The sequence below is a fragment of the Scleropages formosus genome, chromosome 6 (assembly GCF_900964775.1).
Source record: "Scleropages formosus chromosome 6, fSclFor1.1, whole genome shotgun sequence".
Taxonomy (NCBI): domain Eukaryota; kingdom Metazoa; phylum Chordata; class Actinopteri; order Osteoglossiformes; family Osteoglossidae; genus Scleropages; species Scleropages formosus.
The window spans coordinates 34,696,621-34,716,721 of record NC_041811.1 but is presented as its reverse complement, the minus strand read 5'-3'; the positions used below and the strand labels follow the sequence as shown (position 1 = coordinate 34,716,721).

General features: G+C 48.4%; 1 protein-coding gene across 1 annotated transcript; it reads left to right on the top strand.

Moving 5' to 3' along the window:
* The first annotated feature begins 3,357 nt into the window (after window positions 1–3,357).
* On the top strand, window positions 3,358–6,190 carry LOC108933672 (alpha-2B adrenergic receptor-like). The gene has a single exon (XM_018750873.2). The coding sequence runs from the start codon at window positions 4,229–4,231 to the stop codon at window positions 5,780–5,782; it is 1,554 nt and encodes a 517-aa protein (XP_018606389.1). The 5' UTR covers window positions 3,358–4,228; the 3' UTR covers window positions 5,783–6,190.
* Window positions 6,191–20,101: the final 13,911 nt, after the last annotated feature.

The window sequence follows — 20,101 nt, the reverse complement described above, 5'->3', positions numbered from 1 at the left end:
CTCACTGTGTGGGCCAGAGTTTCAAGTGCAAGATGTATAATGAAGTAATGTGTAGTAATCTGTCATACTGAAGAGAAGCATGGAATTGTTGAGGACAGTTGTCCTCAGGATGGCGCCATTTATCCATGAGTTGTGTTCGTGGAGACCTGTTGGCTGTACTCAGTTTGAACTTACCTGCTCCCCTTTTCTCAGTAGGTTCTTTGTATTCTCTTGGACAGTGAGACCAACTTTCTGTCTACGTGCTTGGTTGACGCACAAGTTTTATAAAGTAGATCATTCCTTCAGCTCTTAAGTGTCTTGATCAAAGATCTCTTTCCAAGGAAAATGTCAGTCTCAAAGAGTGGGAGGAATTGGGTCCTGCTGTGGTGCCTTGTCAAACCAGCATTGGCCTTCAACAGGCTGCTTGCCCATCACGACCCCCTACGTGCAGTGTTTGTCTTTGATCTTAGATGAGCTCCTGTGATGTACTGCAAAGCTGAGTCCCAATTTAACACTTACTGCCTAACCTTTTGCTTCCTTTCTGTCTTGGTTTTCTAAAGGTTTGTTTGTGTGTGTTTCAGCTCCATTAGTTGTTCAGCTGATGGTGGGAGCACCCACCTCCCTCATCAGTTCAATAGCAGTGGCACATGGCTGACAGAGCCAAATCCGTGGCTACAACTTGCACAGAACAACGGTGCAATAGTTGTCTGACATCAACAATGTTTGTTCTGCCTCTTTTTTGTTTTTTGGTGTTTTACTGAACAAATATTTCTTCTTAAGTGCTTTAGCCTCCTCCTGATGCAGATTATTTTTAGGAAGTGTCCCTCCCTGAAAAAAAGAGGTTAACCAGATACAGATTTCACCCCTGGCTGCTGCTGGTGTAGTGGGGGGGTGAGACAAGGGAACTTACATGTGGGGGTTCACCCTAGGACACTACCATGTAAAAATGAGTAGCTTTGCACTTGTTAGGTTGTGTTGTACAGTAAACAGAGGTTCTTAATTGTTTGCAGAGTCTTACATCAAGTTGATGAAGTAAGAGGTTCACATTTAAACAGAATTTTGGTTCTGTTCCAGTACACTGCTCCAGAGTGTAACTGAACCTGTCTGTTAGGTGATCTTTGACTTTCCTTTTCTACATTAGTGTGCTTGAAGTGTGTTTGATCTCGGCCTCCGTGATCATCGGGTTGTCCTGTTGGGTAAACCAGGGTTTGAGTGTCTGCCAGCAGGTGTTAATGTTTGAACAAAAATAAATGATGACTGGTCTAATTGGGAAGCAGGTGCATTACTTTGGAATATCTTAGCAGTTTTGGTGTCTTCAGGTTTTTCTTTGTTCAGTATTGTCCTGAAGAAGTATGAAGGTTGTTCTCTACCTCTGTCAGGCAAGAGTGATCTAGGACACTGGCTCATCCTTCATGCTAACTGCCAAAACATAATGTGACAGCATGTGAAAGAATTTACTTCCATACTTGAAGAAATGGACAAACCAGAATGAACATCGATACCCTGGCAGATTGGCATGCGGCAGAGACTTGACACAGTACTGAGAAACACCTGAGGACCATTCCAAGTACTGCTGCTGTTTGTCATGGAGCTGAATTTAAGGTTTCTGGATGTTCAAATTGCTGATGTTGGTATTCAGGAAAAGGAAAGTCCAGAGCTGTGCAGACAAGATGACAACTGGACCACGGCATGTGCACAAGTGTGAACCAAAGGAAGCTTGAAAGACTGGAGGATGAAAGGAACAGCTTGACAATCAATATCTAGGCCATAAGCAAAATAAAATGTAGTGGTACTTGAATCTTGCAGTCAGAGCATAGTGTACTACGGTGAAGACGGTAAAATAAATGGAAGAGCAGCCAGCGTATACAGGGATAGCGTCACATTACATGTATATTTTTTTTTCCCCATTTAGCAGATGCTTTTCCCCAAAGTGACCTCTTGTCTGTGAGAAAAGTTACATTTCACTGCCCCTGAAATGCAGGTTCAGACATGTCAGCAGTGGGTTTGATGTGACTGACCCAGCGTCCATTAGGTGTCGGCTGTTCAGCATGACCGTTAGTCAAGTAGAGGGAGAATAACTGAGCTTGTGCACTTCTAGCGCTACCTTTGTGTTCAGTTCCGTTCCTTCTTTAAAGAGCGCGAAGGTCATGTTCACCTACACATCACCTGATGGGTCATGTAGAGAACAGACAGAGGATCAGTCTTTAAATCTTACATTTAATTTTTTTTTTTTAATTGGTGTGGGATTCCAGTACCTCAAGCTTGTTCATCTTTTGATAGGAAAGCGGTAGTTCAGCACCGTCATGCAAAGAGTGGGTTCTCACCAAGAGTGGCCTGTGGGGGACACTTGCAGGGACAATAGCGGCAGCATCATGGACACAAGGGAGGGATAGGTGTTTCTGAAGGCTCTATGCATGTGGGGGTGGTAGGAATTCTGCAATCTCTGTTCTTAGAATAATCCAATCGTTGCAGCTCTCTGTTCAAAAAAGTGAACAAATTTTCTCAGGTGTACACACACACATCCCCCCAGGCCGTAGGGCCATTACTGGTTTTTTGCGACAGGTGTCCACTGTAAGGCAAAGGTTGACTCTTAAATCATCTAATGCCAATACAACTACTTAATTAAAACATTAATAAAATATTGGTCACGGGGGAGATTTTGAGTCCATAATTAAACCATTTTAAGCAGCACAGTGTCTCATAATTATGTCTGTTTTTGGCAGTTTAGGTGATGCGGCACGGGGGGGGGGGGGGGGGGGGCTACCCTCAGCTGCTTGGACTTGCGAAAAAAGTCTCTAACAAGCTCCAACCATATAGTGTGTGGACAGACACTTTTCTCCAAAGCTAGGTGCAGCGTTTATTGTGAAGTGCTTACATGACACGAGTGTCTTTGGATTGCGCCAAGAAACCTCCTGGAACAGAGGGAGAAAGTCCACTCAGACTGAGCGGGGCTCGAACCCACGTCCAATCGCACGGCTCAGGCGCGGCGCGGCGCCGCCTTTCATTTAAAACTTGACAGATTGATCCTGCTTCTTGGAGGTGTGGCGCGCGCTGCTCTTAAAGCATGTATTCAGTATTGTAACACTGATTTCTATTACTAATTAATGAGTAATCAGTTGTTTAGCTCTCGTTTTAATTACATCTAATTATGGTAATTATAATTATTTATAATGATCGTCTAACGGGGAACATTCCTCTCACCACCATGTGTTCTCAGAATACACTAGTACTGTACAAATACTGTGTTTAATACAGTGATCCGAGGCGCGACGTGGACGCGGTTGCTCGGCGAGGAGCGCGCGCTGCGTGACGCCCGCTTTGACATCACTCCGCCGCAGCTGGGGGTGAGAGAGAGAGAGAGAGAGAGAGAGACCCGCTCGCGTCAGCGTGGGACGGTCCTGCGCGCGGGGATCGCGGGAGGTGCAGCGGCGGAACGGGAGCGCGCCGGACTGTGTGTCCGCGGCTGGGAGGCGCGTGCGCGCTTTCGCTCCATGCGATGGAGAGACAAGAGGCACCTGCGAGCGGAGCGGAGCGCGTGGGGCTGCGAAGCTCCTCTGACTCGCGGGACGAGTGAATCGGCCGTTCCGTTCGGCGCGTTTTTTTGCGCGCAATTGCCGGGCGCACAGCGGGGTCTCGGAGCGCCTGGGCGCGTCTCCTCCCCGTTTTACCCGTGTGAAGCGCGTCGTCCGTGTGCAGCCCAGTGCTGTGTCGCGAGAGAGAAAGCGTGGACTTTCGTGGGATTTTACAGCGATTCACGCGCAGTGGTCGTGAGGTTTCTGCGCCACTAAGTTTGGAGCTGGAAATGACAGTAAATTCTCAGAGAGCCCGGGTTCCTTTCTTCGACGCCGGCTGGAAACAACGGAACACTGTTTAATAAACTTATTGTGAAGAAGAAAAATGCTTTCAACTTTGATGTAATTGACTTCTGACTGCTTGGACGAACTGAGCCTGAGGCGAGCAAAAGGCAGAAAAGCTGGAAAAAGGAGGGCGCGCGGAGACCCGTTTCCACGTGACAGTCTGTATACGATCGGACGGCGCGAGGAAATTCGGCAGGTTTCCAGCCCCGAATGTCCCCTTTTCTACCGTCTCATCTGTCCTTGTGCGTGAGCTCCTCTGTTTCATTCATTGTAACTATTGAATTTGTGCTTGACCTGCTTTATACCTCCATCCAGATGTGTTACATCGGCTGAGAAAGCCAGAGACCCTGCTCGTTTTCAGCAGTCTACTGCATCCGCTGGCCTGCCGCGCCATGGCGTCCGTCCTGGACGGCCCCTGTTTGCCGGGACCGGGGGCCGCGGGCGGAAACCTGAGCGTGGGCAGCGGGTCGAGCGGCACCGGTTCTCTCTGCAACCAGAGTGCCCTCAAACTGCCCCCTTACTCCCCGGAAGCCACCGCTGCTTTTGCCACCGCCATCACCGTCATGATGATCTTCACCATTTTCGGCAACATCCTGGTCATCATCGCCGTGTTGACGAGCCGCTCGCTGCGTGGACCCCAGAACCTGTTCCTGGTGTCTCTGGCGGCCGCGGACATCTTGGTGGCCACGCTGGTCATCCCCTTTTCTTTGGCCAACGAGCTCATGGGCTACTGGTACTTCCGAGCCGCGTGGTGCGAAATCTATCTGGCGCTCGATGTGCTCTTCTGCACCTCCTCCATTGTGCACCTCTGCGCCATCAGCCTGGACCGCTACCTGTCCGTGTCGCAGGCTGTCAAGTACAGCGCTCGGCGCACGCCCGGGCGCATTAAGGCCGCCATCCTGGTGGTGTGGCTCATATCGGCCGTCATCTCCTTCCCGCCGCTGCTGTCCATGAACAAGAGTCAGGATGGACAGCGCTGCCAGCTGAATGATGAGCGCTGGTACATTCTGTACTCCACCATCGGCTCCTTCTTTGCCCCCTGCCTCATTATGATCCTAGTCTATGTGCGCATCTACCAGATCGCCAAGCGTCACACGCGCTGCCCGCCCGGCGAGCCCAGGAAGAACGGAAGACTCGCTCCGACGCTGCCGGCGAAGCTTCAGGGACGACAGCGTGGCAGCGGTGACGGTGGCTCAGCGCCTTCCTATAAGAGGACTGTGCCAAGGCCTCCGAGTCTCTCCGTTCCAGCTCCTCCCGGCACGCGGCAGGCCAAGCCATCCGTTAACTCGTGCGATCAGCTCCAGCCGCCGTCTCCTCACGCCGCCCCGACTCCAACTACGACACCTTCCCCGATTCCGGGCCATGTACCCGTACTGTCCCCAGCTTCGTCTGTCCTAGAACAACCGCAAGATGCTTTCGGGCACCAGGAGGGCAAGAGGCCAAGGAGGGCAGAGAACAACAACCGCAACAGCTCTAGTTCAGGATCTGACATGGAGAAGGTCAGCGAGCTGGTGGACCAGGGGCCCTCCAGAGCGGCGAGGCTGTCGGGTGGGGGAGTGCTCCCTCCTCCCTCGGCGCAGCAAAGCAGGGACATGATCGTAACATCGAGGGGGACGGTTCTGGTTGCGCAGAGGGTGAGAGCGGAGAGCACGCCCAACACGGCCCGACGGAAGGCCCTCGTCAACCGAGAGAAGAGGCTCACCTTCGTGCTGGCTGTGGTCATCGGAGTGTTTGTGGTCTGCTGGTTCCCGTTCTTTTTCTCTTACAGCCTGCAGGCCATCTGCCCCCAGGCCTGCACCCTTCCCGACCCCCTTTTCAAGTTCTTCTTCTGGATCGGCTACTGCAACAGCTCGCTGAACCCTCTCATCTATACCATCTTCAACAAGGACTTCCGCAGGGCCTTCAAGAAGATCCTCTACAGAAACAGAAAGGACACGTTCTTCTAAAAGGTGACCCTCCGTTCCAACTTTACCGGCGCTGCCCTCGGCGGCTCTTAAGACCGTAAGTGGGGTAAAAGTTCTCGTTGTACCAGGGTAGTGAGGGCACCGGGTGCCCCTGGGCGCAAGGGCCGTTCCACGAACTGGCTCTCCAGCAAGGCCACCCTGGTGATGTCAGAAGAGACCCAACATTGTGTTATTTTGCTCAGTAAATTGGGAATAAAAAAATGACAGCAGTTATGAATTGAGCAAACTTGTGAGTGTCCTACTAGGGAAACAGATTTCAATAATGCATCCTTTTATTGAATTTGGGAAGAAAATGCAAAGGTTAACCCGGGATTGTGCTCACGAGCGTCTCGGGTGCGGCAGTACGACTTGTGCGATGGTACGGAAACGGGCTCTTTGGAGACAACGCGGCGCTCTCGAGAATTTCCTTTCGAGGAAAGATCTCGCGCAGATGTAAAACAGTCTTCCTGAACAATCTTGACAAACCGTGACTGTCGGAGAAGCCTGTACACCACGCATCGCCCTTGGCAACGCATATTTGCACAGGCAGCAGTGTCCTAAAATACACTGGCAGTTTTGTTCCAAAGGCCGAGGAAAACGGAAGGGCATTAAAGAGGAATGTTTTTTAAAACAATATTTTCTTTGCTTTACGTCGCCGTTCTTTGGCCTTCCAGTGCTTTCTAACAGACCTCTGAAATAACTGTTTACTCCGCAATATTTATCCTATTGGCTCTCGTGCGGGAAAGGAGTTGTGGACTTGCTGTCCCGTAGCTTTTTGGAGCAAAGCAGCTCCTCGCAGACGCAGCGTCCTCGCGCCCCCGCTTCCAGCGCTCAGTACTTTGCTCAAATGTCGCCGAAGCCGAAAGCAGAGCGGGAGTCGGACTCTGGGGCTGCGGACAGAAGGGACGTTTGTCGGCGAACGACTCCTTGTACATAGTGCTCTTTGAGCGTGTGGTCGACTCGATGGATCCTTGCCGTTCTCCTGGATCGATACGGACAAATGCTGAGTGTTGCACTCTGACGTTCTCGACTGCTGCTCTTGTTCCAGTGTTTTTGTTTGTGTGTGTGTGTGTCCTGGCAGAGTGCGTCAGGGCATCGGGCATCCGCTGGACGTGCGGGAGGGCACCTTCAGAGGGCCTGCACCTCGGCAGGAGGTACTCACCTCTGCGTAGGCGTTTGAGGGGGAGGCGCACGGGGGGTAAAGTGCTGCTTGAAGATGCCGTGCGGCGTGTGCGGGAGCCGTATTTACCGGGGAATGATGTGAAAAAAACTTCGTTTGACACTCGTTTGGGAAATGTCCTGTGTTAGTTCTATATTATGTATATATCTATGTTGTTAAAGTTCTATTATTTGCCTCCACTTTTTCATCAATCCCTTTTTTTTTTTTTTTTGAACATTTTTTCCAAGTTTTTTTTTTTTTTTTTTTCCTCTCCTTTTTTTTTTTTTTGGTAATAACAGTTCTAATACCCTGGATATGGACAATTTCTGTAAAAAATTTCAAGAAAAAAATGAAAATGTCAACAGTTAAAACATTTTCAGGCGGTGTGTGTGTGTGTGTGTGTGTGTGTGTGTGTGTGTGTGTGGGAAAGAGTGTTATCTAGCAGAGGGGGTTTGCACGATTACAATACCTGCTGTATTTTTTTTGCTCCTCAGTATTGCTGACTCCTTGAGATTGTGATGCTGGTGGTTTTATTCCACTGCTTGCAAATAAAATGTAATAAAACAGGAACTTTTTTTTTTTTTTTTTTACCGAAAGGCTTCTGTAGCTGTGAAGCTGCGGTGTTTGCAATGGCTGTAGGGTGTGTTACTTTCGTGGGATGGTGCTAAACCCTAGAGGCAGAGTGTCATCACCACCCAGCGCTGGAGAGGTGGGTGACCCTGGCAAGGAGCTCCCAGAGTCGTGTGTGTGTGTGTGTGTGTGTGTGTGTGTGTGTGTGTGTGTGTTGGCACTAGGAATGGACGTGCTGTAACTTCTCTTTGTTTCGTCATGTTTGCCCTGTATCTTCATTTTTCTTTCACCTCCAGTTGAATTCTGAGCCTCACTGCTCTGATGTGCACACGGGCACTTCGGTTAAACACTCTGGGGGAGTTTTACACAAGGGTGTGTGTTCAAAAAAAAAAAGCACATGTTGGTCTCCTAGCTGAGGTTCACTTGGCTTAGCTTGAGTTTTACGTTTCTCTCGTTGGATGTTTTACTGGACCAACGCAGGTCAGTAACCTGGACGCTTTACGGCTCCCGGCTCGTTCGAACCGACATGCAGTAAGTGTGTGCGACGCGGCTCTGGAATCTCGTTCGTTTCCCCCGTTTTCACAACGTTTGTTTGAGCTGGAATCCAAATGTTATTTTGTTTTTGTTGAACTCTAAGTGGCATGGGTTTGAAACCCGTTCTCTGATTACCGGGTGTCGCGTTTGTGGATGATTTGGCTGGGGTGACATAACAGGATGTGCAAGAGTGAAGAGGAGTGAAAGGCCATGCAAACAACTCAGATATTGGTGGTGGGAGACGCTAAACCTCGGCAAAAGACGAGTCCAGGCTCAGTGTATCGTGTGGAACAAAATTCTCACCACCTGGAACTGATCAGCTGCAGGAGCCCTTTTCACCTGTACACAAAACGCTGAGACACACAGACTTTTCACGCCAACGTCGGCCGATGGAAGCCCCAAACACCTGGGCGTCTCCCCGATCAGTCCTTGCTGCCTTCCTTTATTTGCAAAGCTCATACATCGTTCATTTTTTGGGGTGTAACAATAAGGCATGTCGGTTACTTTCTGGTTCTCAGAACGAACAGTTTCTGCTTTTCCATTTATATATCAGATGCTTTTCTCCAGAGCAACTTCCAGTGAACTCTGTGTAGTGTTATCAGCCCTCACACCTTATTCACCACGGTGATTTACACTGCTAGATCCACTGCTTACACTGGGTCACTCATCCATACATCAGTGGAACACACTCTCTCTGTCACTTACACACTATGGGTGAACCTGAACAGCATGTCTTTGGAGTGTGGGAGGAAACCAGAGCACCTGGAGGAAACCCAAACAGACACAGGAAGAACATGCAAACTCCACACAGACTGAGTGGGGATCGAACCCAAGTCCTCTTGCGCCACCCAGGCACTGTGAGGCAGCAGCACTACTGGCTGTGCCACCCGTGTATAACCCATGTATAATCATCAAGGTATATGTTTAGATGAAATTTTCACACTACAATACTGGTGGTTCTGGGATGGCACAGCTGGCATCTGAAAGGAAGAACTTTATTGGATGGGGGGGCAAATGGGAAATGGTGAGATGTGCACAAAAGCTGCAGTGGCAGTTGCTCGAAGTGGGTCTATACGGAGGCATGAGAGTGTCAGTCTGCTTGGGGCAACATGACACTGCTCACCTTCAGCACTTCCTAAAATGACTTTTACATGACTTTTCACCGTTTTACTTATTAAAATCAACCGAATACCCGTCCATCCAAAGCAAGGAATAAATATTTCATTTAGGTGGCACTTTTCTCCAAAGCAACTTGTAATACTAAGGTTATAATTACTTAGCCATTCATACATTTACTCATTTAGCTGATGCTTTTCTCCAAAGCGACTTACAGTGTTCAGGTTACAATTATTTACCCATTCATACAGTTGAGTAGTTTTACTGGAGCAATTCAGGGTAAGTACCCTGCTCAAGGGTACTACAGCTGTAATCACTATGGTACCAGCTGTCCCCCTCTACATTTAAACCAGCTCTCCAGATGCGTCCTTTTCCTTTCGCATCCCGTTACCCAGCGGCCCTGAGGGAGACCTGCCCTTTGCTCTGCGTCTGCTCTGGCGCTCCAGTTCGCGTGAGTCCCCGGCCCGCAGCTCCGCTGCACCGAGCGGCGATGGCGAACGGACGGCGCCGCGTTCCCGTTTCCGGAGATGCATCCGGAGCAGCACAAAGGGCGCTGATGTGGTAATCAGGCCGTATTTGGAAGAGTTCGCACCCTGAAAGACATCCATTAAAAACGTCAAAGCTCCTAATCCAAGTAAATTATTTTAGAAGCTGAAGGGCATACCGTATATACCGTGTTTGTGGTGATGCGTGGTAACTATATAGCGTAGAGTACATTTCTGTGGCTTTTGTTACATCAAAGCCACATGTTTCCAGCGCTCGGTTATTTAAAATAAGCAAACAAATGGGGGCTAAATAAGGGGGAATAAAGAGGAACCCCCTCGCAGGGCAGGGCAGGGCAGCGCACGCGCAACAACAAGTGGCAACGTGTCTCGGCTCGCTGGGAAATAAACGACGGCGACTTTTCGCTCGGGCGACAGACGGCCGAAGCGACTCTCAATCGCAGCAGCGGAAGCGATGCTGACAGCAGGTCTTCTCTCGACTGCTTTCGGAATGGAAGGGCGGGAGGAGGGCGCCGCAAACGTACCTTCTGTTGCGCCATTAATCGGGACGCATGGCGCTCGTTCCGTTATTGGCACTTGGGGCGCATTTGGAAAGGATGGCGTCCCGAGGGTGCGCTCGTATTGCCGTTGGCCTTCGCCACTAACAGGTGACCAGACCGAAAAATGGAAACGTGTTCTTATCGAAGTCGGTTGTGTTCAGCCTGCTGATGAGCGATACGCAAGGCCTGTATGTATACACCGAGCGTGTTGTTCGTCCGTCGTCGTCGACGAGGACCATCTAGTCAGACTGGGGTTGGGGCGGGGGCGCGTTGTGCGTGCGCAGATGGCTGATTAGACCGATTTGCGCATGAAATGTTCTCTGACGCTGCGGACGTGATCGTGCCATTTTGTTGGGAACGAGCGCCTCGAGATTTCCGTTCCTGTCGTTTTTGCACGGCTAAAGTTGTTTTATTGGATTCGTACAACACAGCGCCTTTATGTATGGAGGTGCGCCATCTCGTTCTGTTCTTTGCAGATTCTTCCCAGCTATCCGTGTCGATGCCAAATGCCTTCATGGACGATTTAGGCGTATCCTCGCATCGCTTGTTCCGACCACCTCTAGATCGGTTGCCTTGGGATAGCTCGCCATAGAAGAGTCGTTTGGGAAGACGTTGGTCTGACGTGCGTACCAAGTGACCTGCCCATCTGAGTTGGGAGTGCATTAGGACAGTGTGAATACTTGGTAGGCCTGCATGGGCGAGAACCTCCGTATCGGGAACCTTTTCCTGCCATTTAATAGGCAGTGGACAGTATATAATAGGCAGTAATATGGTCAGTATATACGCGGCGAATAAGGTGCGTGGGCTGATAACACTACATAGAATTCGTTGGACAAAAGCATCTGATAAATAAATAAATGTAACTATATTAAAATTAGCGGGGTGCGGTGGCGCAGTGGGTTGGACCGCAGTCCTGCTGTCCGGTGGGTCTGGGGTTCGAGTCCCGCTTGGGGTGCCTTGTGACGGACTGGCGTCCTGTCCTGGGTGTGTCCCCTCCCCCTCTGGCCTTACGCCCTGTGTTGCCGGGTAGGCTCCGGTTCCCCGTGACCCCGTAAGGGACAAGCGGTTCTGAAAATGTGTGTGTGTGTGTGTGTGTATATTAAAATTGACCGACCCGTACAGCTGTCTGATAATTCATATAGAATTAATAAAAAAAAGAAAAAAGATTTAATTGTGAAACACAAATCACAGTACTTATAAAAGGAGTCGTTTATCGGAAACGGAGACATCGGACTCGGCGAGTAACGCAGTACTGTTCATCGAAAAGACATTCAGTTATAAGGGGGCTGCGCTGCACAGCTGTGGTGAAACACAGAGTTGGACTGTACTGGGCCCAGGTGGGGGCCAGGTAGGGGTTGGGGGGGGCAGCTGGTAGTGTAGTGGTTGGAGCTGCTCCCCTTGGACCCAAAGCTGCAGGTTTGAATCCCACCTCCAGCTGCAGTACCCCTGACCAAGGTACCCACCCCAAATTACCCCAGTAAAATTACCCAGCTGTGTAAATGGGTAAATAATTGAAGGTACGTTAACGTTATAACTCACTGCGGAGAAAAGTATGAGCTGAATGTAAATAAATAAGATACTTCTGAGTCTGCATTGCTGACAAGGCAGCAATGAAAAAGGAGCTCAAAGGGTAAAATATCCGTAGCATAAATTCATGAAACTCCCCCATGTTTGCTTGTTCTTTCTGTTATTAAATGTATTTTTCCTTCCTCTTTGGGGCCCATTCGCGATTCCTTCACCTTCTTCTCACCGATGCCTCTGGCTGCACTGACCCCACCGCTGGCAGCCACGGCAGGATGATAGTAAACGGGACGACGGTCAACTTCAGGACCCAACATCTGCTCCGAATGACCACTTTCTGTGGCCGAGCCTCGTGGGACCAGAGTGCATTTCTCATAGAATTACTGTCGAGACAAATGTACAGTCATAAGTAGTAAATAAGTTAAAAAAAAAAAAAAAGTGTTCAGCTGTGCCACATGACAGAGGGCTTATTACGAGACACAGTTTACATTTATTTATTTAGACGCTTTTCTCCAAAGCATAGAGAAGTATGGTGATGCAGCAGGTTTGGCTGGGCCCTACTGTGTGGTGGGTCTGGGGTTCAAGTCCTGCTTGGGGTGCCCTGTGGCAGACTGGTGTCCTGTCCGGGGGTTAGGGTTACGTTGGGTCCCCCTCCAGCCTTGCGCCCTGTGTTGCCTGATGAGGCTCCGGTTCCTCGATTGGGACAAGCGGTTTCAGACTCTGTGTGTGTGTGTTTTGTCCAAAGAAACTTCCAGTGATCTCCATGTAGTATTATCAGCCCACACACCTTGTTCACCGCGGTGATTTACACTGCTAGATACACTACTTACACTGGGTCACTAATCCATACATCAGTGGAACACACGCACTCTCTCTGTCACTCACACACAGCATGTCTTTGGACTGTGAGAGGAAACCAGAGCACTTAGGGGAAACATGCAAACTCCACACAGACTGAGCAGGGATTGAACCCACGTCCTCTCGCACCACCCAGGCTGTGCGGCAGTTTCCACCTGCAAAGATTCGATCTTCATCCATAAACTCAAACATGATCGTAAAATTAGCCCATTGTTCTCCCTGGACGCCGCACACATTTAACCTCACGAAAAGGAGCCTTTCGCCGATGGCGCTGATCTCCCCGCAAGTGAGACGTGCCGCGGAAGTGGGAGGAACGCAGCGCTCGTTGGTCAATAACTTGCAAAACGAGGCAGCGACCCATTCCTGGGCTCCCGCTCACGGGTCCTTTCCTTTCGCTGACATCAAGAAGCGGCGTCCGCGGAGGGAGCGAAGACCGTTATCCACCAAGCGGAGTGATGTGAGGATCACCACAGGCCACGTGAAGTTGAGGACTTGGCAAATTCCGGAGAAGTGAATCGAGCTCATCAGTCAACCGCGGTCTGAGTGATGGTCTGTATTAAATCTGCTCCGGGGCCCTTAACTGTAAACTACAGGGACATCAATATCCCAACCCCCCCCAACCCCCCCCACTCCACTCCACTCCACTCCCCCCAAGTTTTACTTAACTCCAGGCACTTGTAAGTGTAATAACAGAGACAGCTGGGTGCCTGCTGGCTGGAGCACTGGTGCTTGCGATCAAGGGTCAGCAGGGCTACGCTGGAGAAGGACAATTTAGAGGAGATGCGCTTTTCACAGCAGTCAAGATTCCCTGCCAGTTTAGCTCCTCTTTCTGTAATCAGCGCTGCTCGTTACCTTATTACCCTCAATACCTCAGTGAAATACCTCAGTGAAAGACTGCATCCTCGGGTGCTGAGATGGCGTTTCACGGGGCCTCCGAACATTACCTGTCACCGCTGCTGAACGATCCCGTATCTCTTCTCATCTGCGTAGCGCTTAAAAAGCAGGGCTCAACTATCGGGGCTGTATGGTGGTACAGCGAGTAGCACTGCTGTCTCACAGTGCCTGGGTGGTGCGAGAGGACATGGGTTTGATTCCCGCTCAGTCTGTGTGGAGTTTGCATGTTCTCCCTGTGTCTGCTTGGGTTTCCTCTGGGTGCTCTGGTTTCCTCCCGCACTCTAAAGACATGCTGTTCAGGTTCACCCATAGCGTGTGAGTGATGGAGAGAGAGAGTGTGTGTGTTCCACTGATGTATGGATGAGTGAGCCAGTGTAAGTAGTGTATCTAGCAGTGTAAATCACCGCGGTGAATAAGGTGTGTCGGCTGCTAACACTACATAGAGTTCATTGGATGTCGCTTTGGAGAAAAGCGTCTGATAGATTTACATGTATTCATTTATCAGACGCTTTTCTCCAAAGTGACGAACATCTCGTGGAAAATACAACGTGTGCATCACCTTAGGACAAAGAGACACTTAGATACAGATGTGTGATTCTTAAGTGCAGTTAGTTTGTTTCTTTCCACCCTATGAAGGAATGTTCATCACACGAGTAGCTGCATAAAACTTTATCAGAATATCCACGATTCCTGATCACCTTCCTAGAAGTTCTTGTTTTTTTGAGATGCATATAAACATTTGTACCTCAGTGAAAGGGTAAACAGCAGTGGACTGAGCACACAGACTATGATGTGTGCTCAGTCCACTGCTGTTTACCCTACTGACTCATGACTGCGCTGCAAAGTTCAGATCAAATCATATCATCGTTTGCTGACGACACTACAGTTGTGGGCCTCATCAGCAACAATGGTGAGTCAGCATACAGAGAGGAGGTGACCCAGCTCGCAGAATGGTGTAAAGACAACAATCTATCTCTAAATGTTGACAAGACTAAAGAGATAATTACTGATTTCAGGAGGACCCAAGTAGACCACTCACCTCTGCACATCAATGGAACAACTGTGGAGAGAGTCAAAGGCTACAAGTTTCTTGGTGTGCACATGATAGAGCACCTCTCCTGGACCCTGAACACCAGCTGCCTAGCCAAGAAGACCCAGCAGCATCTCCATTTCTTAGGGAGGCTGAAGAGAGCCAAACTCCCCCCTCCCATCCTCACTACGTTCTACAGGGGGACGATAGAGAGCGTCTTGACCAGCTGTCTCACCGTGTGGTACGGGAACTGCACGGTCTCCGACCGCAAGACCCTAGAGCGAGTGGTAAGAATAGCTGAAAAGATCATTGGAGTTCCTCTTCCCTCCATTGACTCAATATACAAAAACCGTTGCATCCGCAAGGCCAGCAGCATTATGGGAGTATTACAGGAGCACGCGCGCCACCACCAGCAGACTCCGCAACAGTTTCTTCCCTGAGGCAGTTAGACTTCTCAACGCCCAGCTACCTCCCAACACTCAACTGGCTTCGTTGACCAATTAACTCAGCACTATACTACGCCACAACTGCCTACAGCTCATAACAATACCTGCATCCTATCGTATGTATTTATTTTTTTATTTACTTAACCATTGTCTTATGCTATGTTCTGTCTTGCACTATGGTCTCCAAAGAAACGACATTTCGTTCCACTGTACACAAGCTGTATGGAGGAATGACAATAAAAACTACTTGTAAACTTGTAAAAATTTACGTTGCATTACAGGAGTGACTCTGAAAGATTGAAGTGAGTAAAATGGAAATAAATGTAATTATGTGGGACAGATATGGAAATAACACAGGGGATTGTGCCCATGTGACTGCTCCCGCATTCTGACAAATTCCACATTTCATGGCATTGTGTGAGATTGTACTTGACAGTAACTCCTGGGTATAAAAACGAGAACCCATCCTCTTTTTACGATTTATCCTCTTGGGAAGAAATGGAGATCCGGCTATTTGTTCGGTGCTTCCGTTACTCACAGGTGCAGTAAATGTGCTGTTATTAAATTCGATCCAGAGATTCTTGGGTTTATGAAAAGCACCAAAACTGGCACCAATTGTTTGATTTTACAGTGGCGAAAAGCATCTGCGAAATGAATAAATGGAAATGTCAGCAATCGGGACATCTGCAGGGGGTGGGGAGAGGCAGCGTTCATTTTCAAACTTTCTTCCTCTCCCACTGAGCAGCTCGCAGAGGCTGGGCTTGCAAATGGCCTCATGACCAAAGTGCACAGTAGCCCAGTTTTAAGCTGGGCGTCCTGCTTCGAGGAGGAGACATCAAAATTAGAGAAAATTGGAGAACTGCCTGTGACTTGGTTGGATGGATAGATGGATGGATGGATACCTTGATAGATACCTGGATGGATGGATGGATACTTGATAGATGGATGGATAGATGGATGGATGGATGGATACCTTGATAAATACTTGGATGGATGGAAGGAAGTGCCATCAAGACCAGTCCAACTCATGACAACCACTCCCATGGTTTCCAGGACAAGGGAGGAATGGAAGTGGTTTACCAGGGCCTTCCTCCATGTGCGTCTCGGGCTGCAAACACTGGGTGAAACGTGCAAACTCAACACACCCTGAGTTGGACTCAAACCCATGTCCCCTGAACAGCCCAGGGGACAGGAAATGAGGGTAAATACTAAACTACAGTAATGTTATTCGAAGGCACCCAGCGGTACAGAATGTTGCCCCCGTCTACAGTAAACACGACCTGTAGCCATGGCGACACCTCTGACTGCTCAGGCATCTTTCAGAGACTTACGGCAACACTAGTTTTGTCACTGATTATATTTACATATGTGTGTACATGTCTCCTTGACGAAATGCAAAGCTCTGCTGTACATTTATTTATTTCTCAGACATTTTTCCAATGAACTCTGTGTAGTGTTATGAGCCCACACACCTTATTCATCACAGTGATTTACACTGCTAGATACACTACTTACACTGGCTCACTCATCCATACATCAGTGGAACACACACTCTCTCTCTCTCTGTCACTCACACACTATGGGTGACCCTGAACAGCATGTCTTTGGAGTGTGGGAGGAAACCAGGGCACCCGGAAGAAGCCCAAACAGACACGGGGAGAGCATGCAAACTCCACACAGACTGAGTGGGGATTGAACACACATCCTCTCACACCACCCAGGCGCTGTGAGACAACAGCACTACTCACTGCACCACCATGCTGTAATGTGTACACTTTGTTATTGTATTACTGCATCGTTTTTACTGTGCTTAACACAGAGTGAAGAAGTACCAGAACTATTAGCATGACTCACATTATCATGTAAAGATGTTAACCTGGTAATTATAACTCCTTTACCATATGACAAAGAGCTGGGGGTTACAGCATCAGAGAAGGTGGGGGATTCAAATAAAATGCAACGAATGTCTTTGAGCCAAAACGTTGTATTACGAGTTACTTCTGAACACGTTTCATTGCTGTTCGTGAGTGGATTGCTGAGATTTATTTTAGCCTAATTGTTTTAATTGGAAGTTTATTGAAACCCAAGGACCTCGAACGACTGTCGACTCGTCCTGGACTTTTACTTCTCAAATAAGCTCTGACTTGAATATTTTGCCCGGAGGACGAAATATTTCATTTCAGTTTCAGTAGATACATCTTTGCTATTTTGAACCTCTTTATCGAGATGTTATGTAATTTGAACCGACTAAAAATATATGCACTGCTTTTTATTTCACGATTAAAGTAAAAAGGTGAAAAATACGATTTAAAAAATCGTGTAACGTCTCGTGTAAAAAGCAACCGTAACAATAACCATATGACGAACTGTATAACTAACTTAGAGATGGACAAGAACATTAAACTCCGTAACGTCACAGATTACAAGGCCAGACTGAGGCTATGATTTTATGGATCCCAAAAATACATTAAAAAGCTCTCACATTGAAGAATTTTTGGGCTTGATAACAAAATGACCCCTAGTAATTTGGGCCAAGAACTCTGTCCCCCTTTTTAGGAGCTGCGGCGTTTCTCCGCAGAGCCGCCCACTCCCCTCCTGGGGGGCTCAGCTTGGCTCAGAGATGCTTTTACAAGGTGGAAGTGGGGGGTGGCAGTCCTGAGTAACTGAGTAAAGAAGAGGGGGATGGATGTGCACGATGTGTCTTGTTTGCGCCACCCAGGCTCCTGCGGCATTGTGTCACCGTCGGATCAGCGCTTTCTGCTGAGGTTGAAGTTCTGCGCCAGAGCGAGCGCCTCTCCCGTCTTCCCCTGTGGCTGGGATTTTCATAAAACCTTTTTTTTTTTCTTTTCTCTTTTGTCAACATGGCAGTTTGTAAAATTTCAGCTGTCAGTGTTTGTTTCACTTGATACTCTCTCACAATCAAGAACTTACATGGACCAATAACTCAATGTTTGATTATCCATATTGTTCCTTTCTGTCGTCTTTTGGGTACAAGTTATTCAGATGTGTAACATATCCCTGCGGGGAATAGAAAGTCGTGTAATTTTAAGCCCTTTCCAAATAACTTTATACTAAGTGACATTAGGTAAAGCATGAAGGTTCCTGTTCTGACTCCGTTGTGGTGGAACGACCTCCCCCTCCACTCAGAACTGCTGAATCTCTGCCCACATTTAAAAAGAGTCTTAAAACTCACCTCTCAACTCATCTCTTAAGTTCATGTAAGGTGTAAGTGTTCATGCACCATAACTTTAAGATGATGCCGGATAAACCTTTACACAGCTACTCCTGCAACGTAACATAAATGTTTATATGTATTTCAAAAAAAAAATACTTTGAAGGTGATTAGGAATGATTGATATTTTGGTAAAGTTTTATGCAGCTACATTGGCACATATGGTAAAAGTAACAAACTAACACGTCTGTATCCAAGTGTCTCTTTCTCCTAACGTAATGAACACATTGTATTTTCTATGAGATGTTCGTCACTTTGGAGAAAAGCGTCTGATAAACGAATACATGTACATGTCAGCGGATACATGGTGTGCAGTTTTTACAAACACAATGTCTACAACCTCTTGTCCTGAGCGGGTCACGGTGAACCGGAGCCTAACTCGGCAGCACAGGTCGTGGGACTGGGGACACTAAGGACAAGATGCCAGTCCACCACAAGGCATCCCAAGCAAGACTCGAACCCCCGACCCACCACAAAGCAGGCACCGGCCAAACCCGCTGTGGCACCGTGTCCCCCCGTGCCTCCAGGCAGATTTTATTCTCAGGTAATTTCCAGTTCCATTTCTCTTAATTTTTCTTTCAATTGTATCTTTTCCTCTTGTGTTTTGCTGTACTGTGTTAAGCGTAGTACCGACAGTAGTATTACTAGTAATTTACTCAGTGTAACTAAGTGTAACATTAGTGAAGTAATTAAGGTTAAATACCGTTCTTAGAACCTCTAGGACAACTGTATTTATTTAACCAATGAGCTACATGCTATATGTATGTAAACATGATACATATTACAGTAACCTGACATTAAGAAAAAGTAGTTTTCACTCTTGGTTGCGGTATTTCAAAAATGAATACTTTAAATCCAAGCTTAATACCAGAAGAACCATCAGTGAACATTTGTATGTAAAGTAATGGTTCTCTTCATCCTATTTATACAGCCCTGCTATGTACACTATGGACACTTATCATCATGGGCAACATTACACGGGAACCTCCACGAACCATCGTGAGCCGAACGCCAGGGCGGCTCCGCTGGAGAGCGCAATGGACGCGCGGGGGAGGGGAAGAGCGTTCGATGCTCCTCCCGTCTGCCCTCTCATCGGACAGGTCATCCCGCTCACCGGCGCTGACCCATCAACACCTCCCGCTCGCTCCCGGACTGGGAAGGCATTACGTGGTAAACACACGGTAACCGCAGCCTTGGCCCTCCATCCCTGACGAGACGTGTCCACAGACGCGCACAGAGCACCTCCTCTAAACGTACTCTGTACTCTGCAGTGGACAAGAGCAGCATGTCCTTTCTGAGAATTTTGCACGGCTGCCTTCGTTCCTCCCTTCAGAAAACTAGTCCCAGGTACGAATATTTATTTTTGTTTTCTTTTCCTCCTTATCTGCAGTTTACATTTACATTTATTTATTTATCAGACACTTTTCTCCAGAGCGACTTCTGTTAAACTCTATGTAGTGTTATCAGCCCACACACCTTATTCACCACGGTGACTTACACTGGGTCACTCATCCATACATCAATGGAACACACACACTCTCTCTGTCACTCACACACTATGGGTGAACCTGAACAGCATGTCTTTGGAGTGTGGGAGGAAACCAGAGCACCCGGAGTAAACCCATGCAGACATGGGAGAACATGCAAACTCTACACAGACTGAGCGAGGATCGAACCCGCGTCCTCTCGCGCCACCCAGGCACTTTGAGACAGCAGCGCTACTGTACCGGAGTTGGGTTCTTCTGGATCGAAGAAGCTTTGCCTCTGGTTTTACTTCTTCGAAGGCTCTCAGTGGGCCTGTAAGAAAGAGGCGAGCGATAGAACGAATGAAACTTTGCGGTTTTGTCTCGTCTCGCCGCAGCTCTCCGTTCATCTGCCTTGGTTTACATTTATTGGCAGGATAATGGCCTCTTATTGCCT